General features: G+C 42.8%; 1 protein-coding gene across 1 annotated transcript in view; it reads left to right on the plus strand.

The window, feature by feature from the left end:
• The window catches only part of TRDN (triadin), an 865,465-nt gene that overhangs the window by 607,360 nt on the left and 239,071 nt on the right, over positions 1–19,034 (plus strand). Inside the window, exons 17-18 of the mRNA XM_078647890.1 lie at positions 14,717–15,214; positions 15,964–16,218. Of these exons, the coding sequence (XP_078504016.1) occupies positions 14,717–15,214; positions 15,964–16,218 (753 nt within the window). The remainder of the gene's footprint in view (positions 1–14,716; positions 15,215–15,963; positions 16,219–19,034) is intronic.

Below are 19,034 nucleotides of genomic sequence, written 5' to 3' on the forward strand. Positions count from 1 at the left end.
AAAAATTGGGACGAACTCTCGTACTACCAAATATTTTGCTGTTTTTATTTAATGTTTAAAGCCTTCAGATAGCATTATGCAGATAAGACAAGCACCGATCTACGCGTTTCGGGAGCATCGCTCCCTCGCCCATGATCACCTGATCACAGGAAATTGGTTCTTTTTAAAGCAACCTAGTTGCCTTTCCTGTTTGGTGTGCCCATTGTCTCTAAGCATTCTGGAGGTTTTAGTTTTAATTAAAAAACGAGGTTGTTTCCTTTCAGATTTTATCATAATGTTTTTGTAAACTTTTTCTATTTACGACATTGATACTATTATTTGTCATAGTTCAATAGTTCTTTGTTTCACTGTACAGTTCCAATATTTTTAATGAATTTTCTCCACTTATATATTCTCATTTTCTATTTGTATTGTCCCTCTAGTGGGAGGTGTCCTTTTTCTTCTTTTTTCCAGAGGTCTGTTTTTTTATTTCTTTCATTGGTTTTCATTCTCATTCTTCTTTTGTGGATTTCATTCGTACAGTTCTGTTGTTTCTTTTTTTCTCTTTTTCTCTTTTTGCTTGTTACTTGTTTTCTTTCTGATCCAGTTCTCTTTAGTTTGTTTTTTATTAGTTTGTCGATTTTTCCAGTTTACAATTTTCTTGAAGCTTGCCCACGGAGTGATCTGATTCTTAGATTTTCCTTTATAAATGTATGTAAAGTTCTTCCGATTGGTTGAGTCCATACGGGTGCATTGTCCTTAGTTTGATGATGTATCTCGATTCCTTTCGACGAAGTTCTCTTTCTCTGTCACCGTCCCTTTTCATTTGTGGAACTGTATCAATTCCAAAGAATTTGAGTTGTTTCCAGTCACCTTGATGGTGTTGTTCCATGTGTTTCGCGACGGCGTTTGCTCGATCTTTGTGCACCGTCGCTCTGACATGTTCCAGGATCCCTTTATTTAACTCGCAGATTGTGCTGCCTACGTACTGCAGTGGGCATGGGCATTCCATTATGTATACCACATATTGAGTTTTACATGTATTAATTGTCTGATCTCCAATGATTTCCCATTTTTCATTTTCAACGCTTTAGTCTGTTTTGCTATCTAGCACACCTTGCACATGTGGCATTTCACAAATCCCTTTGTTTTAAGCCAGTCACCTTCCTTCTTTTTAGGTTTGAAGTGACTGTGGATTAGATGATCTTTGAGGTTCCTTAATCTTCGGTATGTCACTACCGGATGTTTCCCCATTACTTCTTTGACCGTACTGTCTAATTGGAGGATTTTCCAGTTCTTTCTCAGTATACTCATGACTTGTTTGCTTTCAACCGTGAAGTCCGTTATGAAGCGTATTGGTTCCTTCTCCTTTGCAGTATCTCCTAGTTTTGGCTTCAGACAGTCCTCTCTTTGTTTTTCATTCGCTTTTTCCCAGCTTTTCAGAACTATTTTGTTGTTATATTTTCTCCTTTTGAAACGTTCAGCTGTTTGTTGACCATGTTTTTGCCACTCTTGTTCCTCACTACAAATTCGCCTGATTCTGAGGAATTCCCCATAAGGAATACTGGCTTTCAGGGATTCTTGATGGAAACTCGTTGCTTCCAGAGTTGAGTTAGTTGCTGTACTCTTACGATGCAGAGTGGTGTGGATCTGGTTATCTCTGTTGTAAATTTCTGTGTCTAAAAATACTACACGATCTTTGCTTGTCTCGAACGTGAATTTCAATTGGGTGGTACTGTTGTTTAAAATTTCAAAGTACTCTTGAAACTCCTCCTTTGTGCCATCCCATATTATAAAAAGATCATCTATAAATCTTTTCCAGGAGATGATCTTATTCAGAAATACATCATTTTCGCTTTCCACGCCACTTTCTTTTCCCGTAAAGGAAAAGCCCATTGCTGTGCCATTTCGTTGCTGGTACACTTCTTCACCAAAGAGGAAAATATTTTTGTTCAGGCAGATCTCAATCATCTGTCTGAACATGTTATTATGTTCTTGGTATTCTATATTTCTCTCCTGTAGGAAGAAGCTACATGCCTCTATGCCAAAGTCATTCTCTATTGTTGTATACAAAGATACAACATCCATCGTTACCAATAGATAGGAATCTTGCCACGGTGTGTTTTGTAGCATGTTTAATATGTCAGTTGTATCTCGTATATAGGAACTCAGATGTTTTACATACGGCTGTAGGAAGTAGTCTATGAAGTTGCTAGCGGCTCTAGCAAAGAGCCCTTTGCCGATAGTATCGGACGTCCTGGTGGTTTCTTTTGACTGGGTGTGAGTGTTTGATTGATTCAGATGCTCTGACAAGGTCTTAGTAATCCCGCTATGGTGGACTTACTTGTGACAACACTTGGTGTTCTTGGCCCCCAACGAGCCTGATCAGCCAGGGGGGCTTCATCCCCCGACCAGTAGTGTGAAAGGAGGTCCCTTTGCTGAGTGGATTAGAAAAGGGACAGGGCCTCCAATGAGGTCTGAACAATCCCTCTGTAGGGGACTTACTTGTAGGTGTTATTTAGCCCAGGGGACGTAGCGGTTCCTGGAGCGGTCTGTGCAGCCTCCCCTTAATCATTATTTAGCCCAGGGGAGTTTTTGTGGGACTCGGCTACCAACGCTTCCTGGTCGAAGTGTTGACAGTCAATCAGATCTCAGCACAAAATTGAAAAGGTACAGCCACAGAACCCAAGCCTTCACATCCCTACATATAAAATTTAGGATTTTCATTTTCATTAACATTTGAATCGTGCATTACTGGAAACCTCCCTGATCTGTGTGCAGGTGGCCTCCCATATTTTTTCAGTGAATTGGTCTCCAAGATCATTTTCCCAGGCCCCCTTCTCCGTAAATGCCTTCGAGGGAGTGTCCTTTCTGAGAACTTTGTACATATGGGTGATAGCAGGGTAAGACAAGCCAAATTGGAGAATGGATTCCAGGATCACCAACGGGGGTGGTGTTAATGGGAGCTTAGCATGTTAAAGGAATTGACCTGATCCTAAACCAAAGATCTCCTTGGCTTCTTGGAACATCATAAATGGTTCACCTGGGTAAAGGTCCCCCAAGGTTCTACATCCTCCCTCTTGCAAGTGGGTCTTTGTCATGATCTTGGTTATTCAAGTAAAGAGTGGTAGAGTCCATATGCTGGGGTCTCTAGTGAAGTGCCCCTACATGTGCCCCCTAAGAGTGGTTTTCCCCAAATATACTCATCCACTACTCATCTAGTTGCAAGTTATATGTGTGCTGCATAGTAGTAGGTCTCCATGTCTGGTAGACACAGGCCTCCTTTTATGGCTTTTTGGAGAATAGCCACAGTGACCCTTCTTTGTTTCCTGTCCAGATCAACTTAACCAGTAGGCTTTCAAGACTTTTGAAGATGGATGCCTTCAGAGGGCAGATAGTGTTCTGTAGCACATAAAGACAGTGATGTAGAACCGCCATTTTCACAATGGCCACTCTACCCATAACTGAGAGGGGGTTGTGAGGTCCACAACTCAATCAATACCTGTGGAATTCGTATCACTCTTCCCATGTTGTAGTCATATTGTTTCTCCTATGTGTGTGTCACCGTGATACCCAGATACCGAAACGTGTCTGTCTTCCTTCATAAGTCAGTGTCAGGCAGCTCTATTGGGGACCTGGACTCCAGTGTTTCCAGGGGGGAAAAGCAAGGTCTTACACAGATTCACCTATAATTCGAAAACCTCTCCAAACTGTGCAGCTGCTCCAAAAGGAGTGGGACAGACACCTGGGAAATTCTCAAATAGCACAGAGCTTTATCTGTATACAAGATGACAAGATGGGAGGTATCTTCTATAACAATTCCTCAATCTGCCATTTCCGTGTGGAGTTTTATCACAAGGGGCTCTACTTTCAAGGCAAGCAGTGGGTAGAGCGCTGAACCATCCAGCTGTGTGAGACTATTTTACCTGCTGATAGTCTAGCTGTGGGTTCCTCATATAGATGTCTCACCCATTTATGGAATTCTGAGCCAATCATCATACAGTGTAAGACCTCCCATAGATATTCACAGTTAAGTGTATCAAATACCTTCTCTAGATCTATAGCTACTAGTGCTGTGTCCTCCACCTATCCTGTACAAAGGTAAGCCCATGTCAGGCAACTAATGTTCCCTGCCGTGTTACGTCCGGGAACAAATACACATTGCTTCCCCAGGCTGGTGGCTAATGCTGTACACAGTCTTTTCATGTCTGAGTTAATCATGGTGATTGGGCGATAGGTGGACGGTTCCATGAAGGCCCCTTTTGAATTTCAGAATTATGCATATAAAACCCTCCTGCATAGTTGGCGGCAGGATTCATTCTGCTTTAGATTCCCTGAAACGTTCCCACAATTTTGCAATGAGGTGGAAGAATAATGTTTGGTATAATTCCACAGGAAACCCACTGCATCCTGGTGTTTTTGCAGTGGACATAGTTTTCAATGTAGCCTTAAGTTCTTCCAAGGTGAGTTCACTCTCTAGTTCTTCTCTGAAGGGGCACGGAGCCTTAGCAGGGGTATAGTGTCTAATTATCTCAGTAAATGGTCTTGTGATACATAGTGACCGCTGGTGTAAGTGTGTTGTAAATGCTACGTAATTGTACTAATGACAACGGTTTGCATTGTTGCATATGCACCATTGGGTGAGTCTAATACCGGGATTAGAGCATTCTGTTGTTCCACCTTGAATAACCATGGCAACAATTTATTCAGTTTGTCTCCCTTCCTAGGTAGGCACTGTCTATAATTTTTCAGTGTGTATTTGTCCAGTCTGTTTCATACATCCTCTACCTTCCTTTCCACCCTAAGAAGGGCCATTTCATAAACTGGATTATGGATGGATCTATTTTGTAACTTAGTCAATTGAGCCTCCAATTCCTTCAATTTTTTTATGCAGTTGTCTTCGTACCCCATAGATAGGAAGTATACAGCTCCCCTAATGATTGTCTTCATGGCTTCCCATTTGTTATCGCAAGAAAAACTGGTGGTCCAATTGTCATCAAATTAGGCTGTTATGGCAGTCCCCATAGCCTCAAGCACTGTAGGATACATGAGCATTGCCAGTGGGAGTCTCCATGTGCTGGGCACCCTGAGGTCCATATCAGTGACATAATCTAATATCAAGGGGGTGCATGATCTTGCAAGTATCGATTATGATATGTTGTTTTAAGGAGTGGTCGATAAATTCTGCTCCACCGGCTGAGTTCACAGAGGTTTGCCCACTCCGTTTTATGCTTGTAACACTGAGTTCCAGCAAAACTCCTATTGTGTATTTTTTCCCCTGGTTTTAGAACAGGGTCTTCTGGCCACTCACCTGCACGTTAATTGTGTTACCCCACCGCTATTTAGCGGGTCCGGTTTCCGGGGAGACAGGGGGCAGTGAGCGGCATCTTTGTGAGGGAGGGGAACTGTGGGCGCCATCTCTGAGCGTTCTAGCGCTCAGGGACACTGGGACATGCCTATTTAAAGCTCCGCTTGCAACGCGCAGCGGTGACGCGCAGCGGAAGCGCCCTCTCTGCGCCTAAGTCGCGCCAGAGTCCCGCCCGTCTGCGCTCGTCCGCGTCTCGGAAGCCGGCGAGGTAGGCGTGTTATTTTCGATAGCTTGTAGTCTGCCGTTTGATGGTCAAGACATCTCAGTAGCTTTGATGTTTTCCTATTCTTCTACTGAGCTCTTAGCGCTACGTGGATCTTTCTCTTCATGTCATCATGTTTTTCCAGGTGGTCGCTTGCTTAGGAAGGGTTGTGCTGAGTGTGGCTGGGCTATGCCGAGGCGGCAAGTTGTTTTGCCCGTATCTCCGTCACCTCATCTTTTCTGTCATCTGCTTAATACCAGATCTCTTAGTAAGCATGCTACCAATATCTGGAATTTGATATCGGATTCAAAAACCTCCTGTCTGTTTTTGACGGAGACCTGGCTTAATGAATGCTCTGGCCCCGACATTGCCACTGCAGTCCTTCCTAATTATACCATCTATAGGAAGGACAGAGTGGTGGGTCGTGGTGGTGGGGTGGCATTAATTGTCAACAAGAGTTTGTCCTGTTCAACTTTCCCTGTGGACAACATCAAGGGCAGTGAAGCCTTGGGCTTCACTCTCAAACTATCCTCCCGTCATACTTGCACAGGGATTATTATTTACAGAGCACCTGGCCCCCTGGGCTAGTTTATTGAGGACCTACAGGCGGCACTCTCTGTAATGTGTTTGAGATCAGAGCATTGTCTCCTACTGGGAGACTTTAATCTCCACATGGACAACACTGCTGACCCTGATACCATTAAGCTCTTTGATATAGTTTGTCCGCTTGGCCTGTCCCCTTTTATTCTTAACCCGACTCATACTAAAGGCCACACGATCAATCAGATTTTCTCTACCGGGTCTTTAGAGGCCTCCCCACCGCATCCTGTTCTTTGGTCAGACCATTTTTTGATGGATTTTCGCATCTCCATCATGGCCATGCCCAATGTCAGAGGAGTGAAGGACACCAAGAGGCAGTCGCGGCCTTTTCATCGAGTTACGGCAGAAATGTTTTCGGCCGCTCTTTGTCAACTCCCCTGCCCCCTATCAGGGGATCTGGAGCAAGATATAGAATCGGTTCAGAAATGGCTTGAAACTAGGTTTGAGGAATTAGCTCCTGGCAAGACGGGTAAACCGGAGAGCAAACACATCTCGGCCCCCTGGTTCACTCCTCTTCTTGGCAAGCTGCGCCAGGACTGTAAGAGGGCGGAAAGAGTTTGGAGGCGCCTGTATGATCCAGAAGATAAAATCAAATACAGGGGACTAATTCGTCTCTACCACAAGCAAATCTTGGATGCAAAAAAAATCTATCTTGAACACAGAATTGACGTAGCAGATAGCAGGAGTAAAGACATTTTTAGAATTGTTCAGGAATTTATTTCCCCTGCTGCAAGCTCTCCTAATCACTCTCACACGGAAGCTTGGATCTGCCAACTCAGTGAATTCTTTATTAACAAAATCAAGCTCATCCAAGATTCCTTTCCTAGCATAGGCCTTAGCGCTAGAGCTTGTCATTTGAGCCCTATGACTTTACTTTTAAAGGAATCAGGACCGCTGCTTCTGGACTTCCCGGCTTTATCTCAGGCCCCTTCCCTTGAACTTCTAACCCGACTAAAATCAGGCTCGCCGCTGGACCCTTGTCCTGCTACTTGCCTTGGAAGGGTTGCCCCGGTAATTAACACCTTGCTTAACCCATTGCTCAATGACTCCCTTACATCTGGTGAGGTACCCACGGCCTGGAAGCATGCCCTAATTCTGCCGCTGTTAAAAAACCCAACATCAGATCCCCTTGTTCACGCGAATTATAGACCAATCTCCCTTCTTCCAGCCATGGCTAAGGTGATTGAGAAACACGTGCACCTCTCTATTGCCAGCTTCATAGAGAACAACAACTTGCTACACGACTCTCAATCAGGTTTCCGTGCGAATTACAGCACGGAGACAGCCCTGCTAGAGATAACTGATGCCATTCGAGAGACTCTGGATGGAGGAGGGAAAGCCATCTTGGCCATGTTGGACTTGTCGGCGGCGTTCGACACCGCCCCCCATGTCGGTCTCCTTTCAAGATTATGGGAGATCGGTTTGCGGGGGACGGTGTTGAAATGGTTTAAGTCATTTCTTACCAACCGCCGACAAGTGGTCTGGGCACCCCCGTTTTCCGCTGAAATGCCTCCGCTGGAGGTAGGGGTTCCGCAAGGGTCCATTCTGAGCCCCACCCTTTTTAATATCTATATGGCTCCTCTGGCAGAGGTAGCGGAATCTTTTGGTGCCCAGATCATATCCTATGCTGATGACGCCCAGCTACTTTTCACGTGTAACAAGGGTGAAGATCTTGACAGTAATCAGATTAGGGAGTGTCTTGAAGCCGTGTTTGAGTGGTTTCAGAGACATAGTCTGAAATGCAACTCTGATAAGTTGGATCTGCTCTTCTTTGGAAGTCCGCCTAATCCCGAGTGGAGGTCCTGGTGGCCGCGGGATATGGCACCGCCTGGGGATACCTCGCAAAAAGCCAAAAATCTGGGCATCTTATGCGATGTAGATCTTTCTTTTAGACCCCAGGTCATAGGGCTGACTGGAAAGTGCTTTGGCATCTTGAAGATGCTGCGGAAATTCCTCCCACTAATATCCCTTCAACACAAAAAAATCATAGTTCAGGCCTTGATAGGCTCGCGGCTTGACTATGCGAATGCCCTCTACCTAGGCCTCCCCAAATATCTTTTAGCTCGTTTGCAGGTCGTGCAAAACTCAGCCGCTAGAGCTATCTTTGGACTGCCGCGAAGGGCTCGCGCGTCAGAGTTGCTAGAGAAACTTCACTGGCTTCCAATTGCCAAGAGAGTCTCTTTTAAGATCTTGACTCTGGCCTACAAAGCTCTTCATTACATCGGCCCTAAGTATCTCCGGAAACGGATGGCTTTTTATGTTCCAAAGAGGGCCTTGAGGTCTGCACGACTAGCTAAAGCTATTGTCCCCATAATTAAGCGTACTCGTACTGGAGGCCGCTCTTTTCGTTATCTGGCCCCTCGCTGTTGGAATGAGCTCCCTATTACTCTGAGAACTATGCCTAACCTGCTTGCCTTTCGAAAAGACCTGAAGACGTGGCTTTTCGCCCAGTAAAATCTTTGCCGCCCGTGTAGAGTACTGTGTTATGTACTTCCTTTTGACTTTTCTCTTTGCCAAAGCGCCGGGACACTCTTGGGAGTAGCCGTGCGCTATAGAAGAGTTTTCATAACATAACATAACATAACCACTGCATGGCAAAGCTTTTTCTAATACGCCTCATCAATGGTAAGTCGGTGAGGATGAGCAAGAATTGGCCTCCCCTAGCACAATTTTTGGGCTCTAGGACTGCACCAGGAGAGATTTCCTCAACATGGGCGGGCAATCACAACCATTCATGGAGAGAAAGCTGTGGCTCAAGTAGAAAATCTACTTGAATGGCAACAAAGAAGCAGAACCATTTGGTGCGCCTTGTGGTGCTATTTGTACACATTTTTCAGTGCAGTACAGGATCGCAGTTCTAACAGTCAGCACGAGCAGTGTGATATGCCGATTTTGGCCGCTTGCAGAACTCCTCAGAATTTCAGGGAGGTTTTGAGTAACTCCACCGAATTACGCAGAGTGAAACTCCGAGAGTTCCTCCCACCCCTAATCATTAAGTGAATTGACTGTGCCACGTTAGGTACAACCATATGCAGTCCGACCTACTGTGTGTATTTTGGGTCAGGGACCTGCAAGAATATTCTTTTGTCAGAGGATGAAGTGCTCTCGATTTATATTTAAACACTGCAGGCTATGCATGTCTTTCCACATAGGTTTGTGTTATACTGGGTTTCGTCTCCAGACGAGGTGGAAATCGGTCAGCTGACCATCAAGGACACAGTTAAAGTCTCCTGCCCATATAATTGTGGTATCAATGAATGTAGAAAGGAAATTTTGCATCATGGTTATTAGTCTTAGGGGAATACTTGTTGAGGATGGTGAAATCCTGAGCATCCAGTGTGCCTGATATCAGTATGTACCTCCCTTCAATATCTGCTTCAGAATAATGTTGTTTGAGGGCCCCTGGTGCAATCCATATAGATACACCCCTTAGGCAGAGTAAGTAGATGTAAATAAATTCCCTTGCCACTTTTTGGCTACCTTGGTGACTTTTGGGTCGATAAGATGTGTCTCTTGGAGACAGGCTATTGCCTTGCAATATCGTTTAAGCAATGAGAGCACCTTATATATCTTTTGGTATGTACCTAGCTTCTAACGTTCCATATTAATATTTTGTAGTGCATCATGTGACCTGGTGTTTATGATGAGCATCAGGAGCAGACTGGCCTCTGTTCCAGCCCTGCAGCAGGGGAGAAATTAGGATTCCAGCATAGTTGTCTCAGCCATCTTGCATGATTGGCAGTTGCTTCGTGTAGCAGCATGGATATCAGAACTTTCAATAAACACCAATCAAAACCCCCACTCGCCCCTCCAGGGTAGACACTCTGTAGAATCAACATAAGAACTGAATAATGTGCACCCATCTAATGTGACCCCACTACTTTCAGCCCCTAAGGATCAAGGACAGTCAGGAACAGATCCCCAAGCTCCAAGTTTATATTACCTATGTAAGCAAACTAAACTTACCTTGGTGAGATGAATAATGCTGGAGCATCAATATGCCTCCTCTAACCTTTCAAAAGCGCCTGGGTTGAGAAAAAATAGATATGCGCTCCAACTGCCCTTTCTAGCTCCAAGCAAATTAGATATGTGGGGCTCAATTATTCCCAGGGAGTACTCTTGTGCCCACCTAGAGGTACCTTATTGAAAGAGTGATGAATGTGGTCATTCATGAGTTTCCACTGTATCTTGTGATCAAGTGGGGTCTGCCCCAGGGGCTCCCATAGAGAAACCATCCAGCGAGACTGCCAGCATTCTCAAGGTGCCATCCACATTGGCCTTTGTGCAAGCTAATTCTGTTCTTCTGCGTTGTTATCAACAGGGGTCAAACCGAATTCGCCAGGCTAGGGCACAGGACAGCTGGAACCCCCCCCCAGCAGGTCTCCCACGCCCTCCAGCGCGGTCCCCCACCTCCAACTAGTCCCATGGCTGCTTTGGCATTTAAAAAAAAATGTATTTGATCTTGTGGCAGGACTCATAGTTTTGCCATATAAAGGAGCATTTATTGGAGTCCCATGGTTCTAAGTTGCTGCACTTTCTGCATGTAGTCTGGGAAAATCTGCATTGTTGCTCCTTCATAGCAGACCTCTGAACATTCTCTTACCCTCCACAGGATAATGTACCTGTTCCTAAAGTTTAGGATCTTGGCAATGATAGCTCAAGGGGGGGCTCCCATGCATGGAAGACTAAACAATGCCCTGTGTGCTCCTTCCACTACTAAATCTAGGTGACCTGGCTGGACTACGGGTGTTCACAAGCCAGATTTCTAGGAAATGTTCTATATGTCAGCCCTCTACATCAGCCAGAAGACCAACAAATCATAAGTTGCAGCACTTGGCCCTCTGCATCTTCCAATTAATTGTCAAATTGATGGGCTAGGGCTGATAAGGCGTGTATTTGTTTTGTAGATCTTCCACCTCTGCTGTCATCTCCCATATTGTTTCCTCTGTTTCATTTGCTCTCTCACTGACCTTCTGAAATTCAGTGCGCAATAAATAATGTTGAAGAAGATATCACTGACTTTTACTTCCAGTGTGTGACTGGACTTTTCAATGGCCACCAGGATCTGCACCCCTGATTACCCATCTGTGGCCTCCGAGGAGAAACTCACATAGTACCAGAGGCTCATTAAGCAATGTTGGTTTGTTGCGACACTTGCAATATCTTGTCATTCACCATGGTTTCAAAGAGAGACAAGCCCTAGCCATCTTCGACTGCCTCACCTGAAAGAGGTCTCTTGTGTGTACCCTAAGATCTCCCAAAATGCTCAGGCTCCACAAATTAATTTAAGGGCCATGGCAAAGGCTCAGTCTCTCAACATTTTTGTATTAAGCAGGCCAGCAGTCATGCAGGCCCAGTCACATCAGTGGCAGCCTGTGGCAGGGGGTCCCTTTAACAAGCGTTGCAGCAGGGAGACCCCTCCAATCTGTACTGCATCACCCTCTGCCTGCCAGTTCCTTCTACTCACCCAGCCACTGTCAGCATCCAGAGGCTGCCACTGTAAAGGTCGCCCAGGGCTCTGAGGGTCCCACCCCACCACAGTCCTGTCATTGCTGCAGTCCCTCAGTGCCCAATATGCTGGACAGGATGTATAGAGAGCGGCAGTCCCAAAAGACCACCATTGTACACTGTTCCCTGCCTGCGCACAGCCTCGCTATTTCCTGTGTCCTCTGCCCCTCAGCAGCTGGTTATGGTTGACCTCCAGCCATCAGTGCCCCAAGGGCCTCCAGCATCGGTGTCCTATCCGCGTGGCTCCTCAGGCCCCAAAGAAGGAGTAGGGAAGCAACAATGCAATGTCCAAAAACACAGCATAGGTATGGGGCAGGTATGGGGGAGGTAGGACAAGGGGAGCAATCCCCTTCCAAGGGACAAATGCAGGATGTCGGGGTTACCCTCCTTTGCATCAACCTGTGCTGGTTCTGTTGTAGCTGTGCAATGAGGCTTTTGAGGCTTTGCATCAACTCACATCAGTGTCTGAGCAGAGAGGGTTTGTGAGGTTTTGTGTTGTCTTCAGTTGGTTTGTGTTGGTTAGATAAGGCTGCCAGCTGGATCTTGGATCTTTTGGGGAGTTTTATCCTCTAGCACTTGCCAAGGGTTCATAGGCTGTGGATTTCCCCCGTGGGGGCTAGGACCCCATCTCCCACAATGCACTTGCGCATTCCAGAACAAGCCCAGTTACACCTAGTCAGCTGGGGTGTCCAATCTTTGGCATTGCAGGTGACTTCTCAGCTCTTTTGTACCTGTTGTTAGTCAGGGAGTTCACTTCTTCCCTTTTGGAATCAGGCCCTGCCCTTTCTTTGTGGAGCTTTGTGAGTGCAGCAGGTGCAGTCTTTCAGAGTGCAGTCCTTTCTATGCTGGAGTCAGTGGATCCAGCAGGGCAGAACTTCTTCTCTTCTTCTTATTCAGGCAGTGATGGTAGGAGCTCCTGCAGCATTCCCATATGTATCCTCCAATCTTAACTGTCAGAAGGGGGCACCATTACCAATTTTAGTAAAGCTAGCTCCTTCTGCTATGGCCACTTCCTGTAAAGTGTGGCATATTTCGGGCCCAAAATGCTGCATTCTCCCAAAAATGAAAATGGAGACATTCCCTCTGAGGTGTGTGTGCCTGTTTAACCCTACTAAGAGGTGTGGCTAACAACTGACTACACTCCCTTTCAGACACGGTCCTCATCTAATCAGGGGACTCCCGTCTGGCTAGCGACCAAGGAAGTGGGGGTGGTCTAGGGTCTGTGACATCTGGTTTTTGCAGTGGCTCCTGCCTTTGAAATCCAGATTATAAACCCAACCCCCTTCCTCTCCCTGGCTTTTCCAGGAAAAAAATGACTATATTGCTGCAGCCCTAGGCCTCTTCACACCTACTCAGGTAGCAGATTTACTCAGGTTGTCAAAAGCTGAGCAATCAGTAGATGTTGCAACAGGACTGCTTTAGGTAACTTCGGAATAGTAAGTTCTAAAACTACTTTCCTGTAATAGTTATATTAAATATGGCCATGGCGAATTGTTGGGTTTAATGTAACCATTAATTTGATACTTTAAATGATACGTCAGCTAGCTCCAATCAATTAAAAGTTAGACTTTTTAAAGTTTAATCAAGTGTTTCCATGTTAGCCTATGGGGCTAGCAGTACTACAACTGAGAAAAATGACTTTGGGTTATTTGTCTTTACCAAAGCATATAACACATCTTTTATTCTGTGCCTGCTTTTTATAACTATGTACCCTGCCATTGGGGGCACCTATGTCAAATCTCAGGGGTGACTTATACACAATAAAAAAGTAGTTTTGGACAGTGGAAGCGCTTTTAATCCCAAAGTCGAACTTGGACGCAGTTTTATTTTAAAATCAGCCTGCAAAGCTGACCTGGCTTTAACATGACATCAAACACCACAGCAGTGCACACTTAATTGCCTTAAGCCCACTTGGGTCTCTAAACCTACATGCCCTACCATATACTAAGGACTTAACAGGTAGTTTGCCTTTGCTAATTGGAATTATACCAATTACTATGTATCTTTCGGAGGATAGGGGCTGGTTAGCAGTGACCAGCACAATTTATAAGTCAGTATCCTCCAAACATCAGACTAAAAATAGGGGTGACCAAGGCAAAAAGGAATCACTTTCCTACAATCACAAAGTCATTGAACCAAAGAGCCAAGTACCATGCCTCCACACACTCCCTTTATAATTAGAGGCATATTCTGTTTCTGCCTCTCATCTGTCTTGTGAATCTGCAGATTTGTAAGTCAGCACTTTCCAAAACTATTAGCTAAGCACTTTGTGCATATTGCCTACAGACGTTTGAGAAGTTGTTTTTAAAGCTTTTATTTTTGGTCAAAATTACCCCAAAGCACACAAACATTAGCACTTTCTCTAAATGTATGTTTGTATAAAGAATGTCATCCTTTGGTGTTTGTGTAGTTTAATAGAAGTTTAATTCACTCCATTCTAAGTTTAATTCCATTAATTCGCCCATATGCAAGAAAGGTCAATAGGGATTGTGTTTTTATTACGATTGGAAGCAAAAGAAAATTGCAAATCTCTAAACCTTACAACTTAATTCCTCTATTAAACATAAATGCAATTTATACACTCAGCCTTCCTGGATGCTGCTACAGAGGTTTAAGGAAGCAAAATAAATAGGAGGTAGACTCTGTAGATATTCTAGTTAGTGTTTTTGTGTAAATAGTGAAACTTGGTGTTGTTCTTAATTTGTGGGAAATACATATTTAACCCAGCTGTTCAATGAATCTGTTGATTGCACTAAACTTCTAATGGGCACATTCACCCATCTGGCACTCTGTGATTATAAACATGGTATCATTCAAAAATTATACCCAACAGCCTATAACATGGTGGTGAAATGCACCAAGATGAGAAGCACAATACTATTTAAGTACCATCTAAAGTCGTCCTAGATGCATATAGTGATATAAGTAAATTGTGTGCATTTTAAGTAATACTCCGAAAGTGCAGCCATGAGCTTCTGTATACATTTACAATTATTACATGTGACTGTAACTCAGGATGTTCCTAACTTTCCTTAACAATAAATGTCCATTGATTTCAGCAATTCACAAGGAAATTCCCAAAAAGAAAGAGAAGCCAGAGGCAAAAGAAAAAACAAAACCAAGAGAAAAAACTGAAGTGAAAATTAAAAAGGAACTGAAACTAGAAACAAAAGAGAAGAAAACAAAAATACCAGTGAAAGAAAAAGAAACAAAGAAAAAAACTGAAATAAAGGAACCAACAAATATTGAAGTAAGACCACAGAAGAAAGTGATCACAGAAGTAAAAGAGAAACATGAAAAGAAAGCAAAACTAGATATCAAACAAAAAGATGAAAAGAAAGAAAAAAATGAAAAGAAAGAAGTGAAAGAAAAGAAAACTAAACTTGAAAAAGAAGAGTCATTCAAGAAAAAGGAAAACTTACTAAAAAAAGAAAAAACAGAAAAGAAAGAGAAAACACAAAAAAAAGAAACAACTGAAAAGAAGGATAAACCTAAAAAGGAGGTAAAAACTGAAAAGAAAGAAAGCCATGAAAAAGAAAGAAGCTTGCCCCACACAGGTATGTTAAATATTCAGTATATTTTTCTGTCAGTTAAAAATAATTGCAGTACTATTCAAGCTTTGTATTGATTGAAAAAGCAATATCAGGTATGTAAGGGATAAATTATCTCCTGCTGTATATTATAAGGATAAAAGGATATTGCAAGTCAGTGAAGAGTTGTATAGCAATATAGCGGAACAAGGCTGAAGGCCAAGTTCCCTTATAAGGTTATAGAACTCTGAGATGACTTGCAATATCTTTATCTTGTGTGCCAGGGGGTAATTTATCCCATATAATACATGATCACACCACCACCTTCTCCTCATGCCACTTAAAACCTTACTGCATAGTTCTTTCACTTGAAAGAGTGAACATGGAGAATAAAAATAAAACCTCTAGTGAAAAATGAAACACACCAAAGACCTGCTAGTTATTTATTGCAACATATATCAGAAACAGTTTCACAGAAATCAGTTTTTTTTTAAAGCTGCACAAGCGCAACATGTGTAAAAACATTCAGAAAGATTCTAGCTTTTCTGTAACTATCTAAGCAGTGCAAAAAACAAACATGAAATCTCTGCTTGTCATTTGAAGCTAACAATTGAGCAAAAGAAAGAAAAGCAGCGTTCGGTTTTTGCTGTTTTAAACAGCTGCTCCAATTATACTCTCTAACCTTCTGGCCCTGACAGCAGGCATTGTGATGACAGGATTCAATTGTAATAACATATTAATAGTCGAGTTCTGACATCATTTCTTTTCAAAACCAGAAATCACACAAAAGGTGGAAAAGAAGGAAAAAATTGAAAAGAAAGAAGTGAAGGAAAAGAAACCTAAACTAGAAAATGAAGAGAAACCCAAGAAAAAGGAAACATTACCAAAAAAAGAAAAAACAGAAAAGAAAGAGAAACCACAAGAGAAAGAAAAAGCTGTCAAGAAGGAAAAACCTACAAAGGAGGGAAAAACTGAAAAGAAAGTAATACACGAAAAAATTGAAAAAGCAGAAAAGACTGTGTCTCACAAAGGTATGTTATACATTTTATATATTTTTCTGTAAGTAAAAATGTATTGCATTACTATTCAAGTTTCGTAGTGATCGATGCATCAATATCAGTGATATCATGGATAAAGAACCTCCTGTCGTACATTATTTTGATTTTTTTAAGTATAATTTTATTGGCATTTCAAGCCATAGTCATACATTAGCAACATAATACACTGTCAGGAATATATTTTCTTCCATCTTATCTCGATCACCTTTTCGTCATACATATAGTGCATCCCTATATTAATTATCTTGAAGTGGTTATGCCAACAATGAACCTTATAACTCTCCTCAACTCCCCCCACCCCCTTAATGGTGCTTAACAAATTTGTGTCTCCATCCGTTGGATCTATTCAAGAGCATCCTGGGAGCCCCTTGTGTTCCTCGTGCTCTTTACTGCCTCTTTTCTTGTTTTCATATGGTCAGATGCATCCCTCCAGCCCGCCCCCCCACCCATTTGTTCATCAGAGTCAGATGATTTGCGACTGTACATTATAAGGATATTAAAAGTCACAGAGGAGTTCCATAACCATATGAAGGAACGAGCCTGAAGGCTGAGTTCCCTCACAAGATATGAAACTCCAGTTTACTTGTAGTGTCCTTATAATGTACAACACTAGGTACTTTATCCCATATAATACATGGTAACACCATCACCCTTGCCACAAACCACCTAAAACTCTGCTACGTAGCTCTTTCATATGAAAGAGTGAGCTTGTTTGCAAACATGAAGAGTAAAAATAGAATCACTAGTGCATTAAAATGTTGTCGGAAGCCTATTAGCTATTTGTTGCACACGGATATAAGAAATAGTTCTATAATAGTCAGCTTAAAAAAAAAGATTCACTAGCTTGGAATATGTAGAAACATTCAGAAACATTCTAGCTTTTCTCTATATAAGAAATGCAAAAAACAAAAAATGCTCCATAACCTGACTTAGTGGCCCTCACAGCAGGACTTGTGACATCAGAACTCAACTGTAATAACTTGCTAATTTATTCTGACATACTAAAATAATATATAATCGGCCACTGGGTGTCTCACAAGTCTCCAATTATAAGGAAATTAGACACTGATTTTTTTACATGGGTTACAGAATCCCATGAATTACACTATTATAACACATGGGAGCCTGCAATCCCTGTATAAAAGCCAACAGGTGTCTGGTGACACCTCTATTATTATCATTTGCAGGGATTTCTGTAGATGATACCGCTGCACTACCTGCCATTCACTGATCCATCATAGAACAAATACAATGTTTTTGTATCACAATCTTTTTTACATAATGGGGTCAGACGGTCTTCCCTTTTCATGAATTCTTTTTATTGCTTCATTTAGATTGTGGCCAGTTAACATCTTTGTATCATCCACTGTAACCGGTATACTTTGATCCAGAGGGGATGCTTCGTAGTCTGAAGGCAAACCCACCTTTAATTGATCCACATAGGGCATCAGCCACTAACTCAACAATCAATTTAACCCTTAGTCAACCTAAGTCCCATAACACTCATCCCTCCATGGTAAGCATTGGCACGTAGAGTCTGGATTGTGAGCTCACACCCTCGTTTGGCATGTGTGAGGACCTTACTTGCTACACATGTAGCATTGCTTAAGTCAGGCTGGCGTGCCTTCCATGCTCCGCCTTCGGAAGCGGGCAATTATTAGCTAGCCACACACCTATGGACAGAAGATCAGTAGAACTCATCTTTGTCCCTTGCCTCCCTGCAGCTAACCAGGGAACCTGCACAATGTGAAGACTACCAATCCTTGTTCTACAAACAAAATAGTAACAATTCTTGTTGCGCATTAACATCTTTCTGCTGACTAGCGTTCTAATAGAAATTTCCTTCATGGCCTATTAGCCTGATGTTACTTTTTTGCATTTTTTAAGTACCTTTTCAGGCAGTATAATGTTAAGGTATCTATCTTTACAACTATCTGTTGATATTGTCTCCAAATGCAATCAACCATATGTTTAATTTAGTATCAATGGGTACATGTTCATGTGTGTCATGAAATGTATTGTGATGTTATTAGTTATGCCAATATAATACCAAGGTAGCAAGTGATCCTTAAAAATCCATAGAAAATAGGAGTGATAAAAATACTGTTGTGTACTATTGTGTAGCCTGTCTGGTTTGATGCTTGCCCCTGAGATCCTAATGTGGTATAAACACCAGATAATATCCAACAATTTCTTTAAAAAATATGTAATTACCTGCATAATCAGGGTATTTTAATGTGACTGCCATTTTGGCGGTTCTCACTCTTTAGTGAGAGGAAGTCACTACTCAGGGAGTTTTTCACTTGTCTGTAAATTTTAAACCACTACATTTTGTCGGTTCGCTATTTACTTGGATCTGCTTATGAGGGTTACATACCACTACTCAAGCATAGCCAACAACTAAGAATTACGAAGCTGGAAGCCTTAAAGTTCATGAATGCAATGGAAGGTGATAGCCAAATTGTTCCTGTTCTCTAGAGAGGGAAGATTACTTTGAATCGGGGAACAAAGCTATAGTGTCTGTCCTTGATGCAAATCCTCTGCTACCTGAGACACCGGTGGTAGGGTACCAATGCAAGTCAGACTTTCTGTACTATGGACTATAACATCTTTGAGGCCCAAGAATCCCACAATGCCAATTGGGTCTATATGAAATATAGATTAAGGGAAGATGTTCAAGTGTACATACATAGAGAAGTGTCCTGACCCTGAGAACAATGTGTTGTGGCTCAGAGAAGGATAGGGAACCTTCAGGAACTGCCAAAGCTGGATTGGTCTGAGCTGAGGCA

This window comes from Lissotriton helveticus, chromosome 6, assembly GCF_964261635.1.
Source record: "Lissotriton helveticus chromosome 6, aLisHel1.1, whole genome shotgun sequence".
Classification (NCBI taxonomy): Eukaryota; Metazoa; Chordata; class Amphibia; order Caudata; family Salamandridae; genus Lissotriton; species Lissotriton helveticus.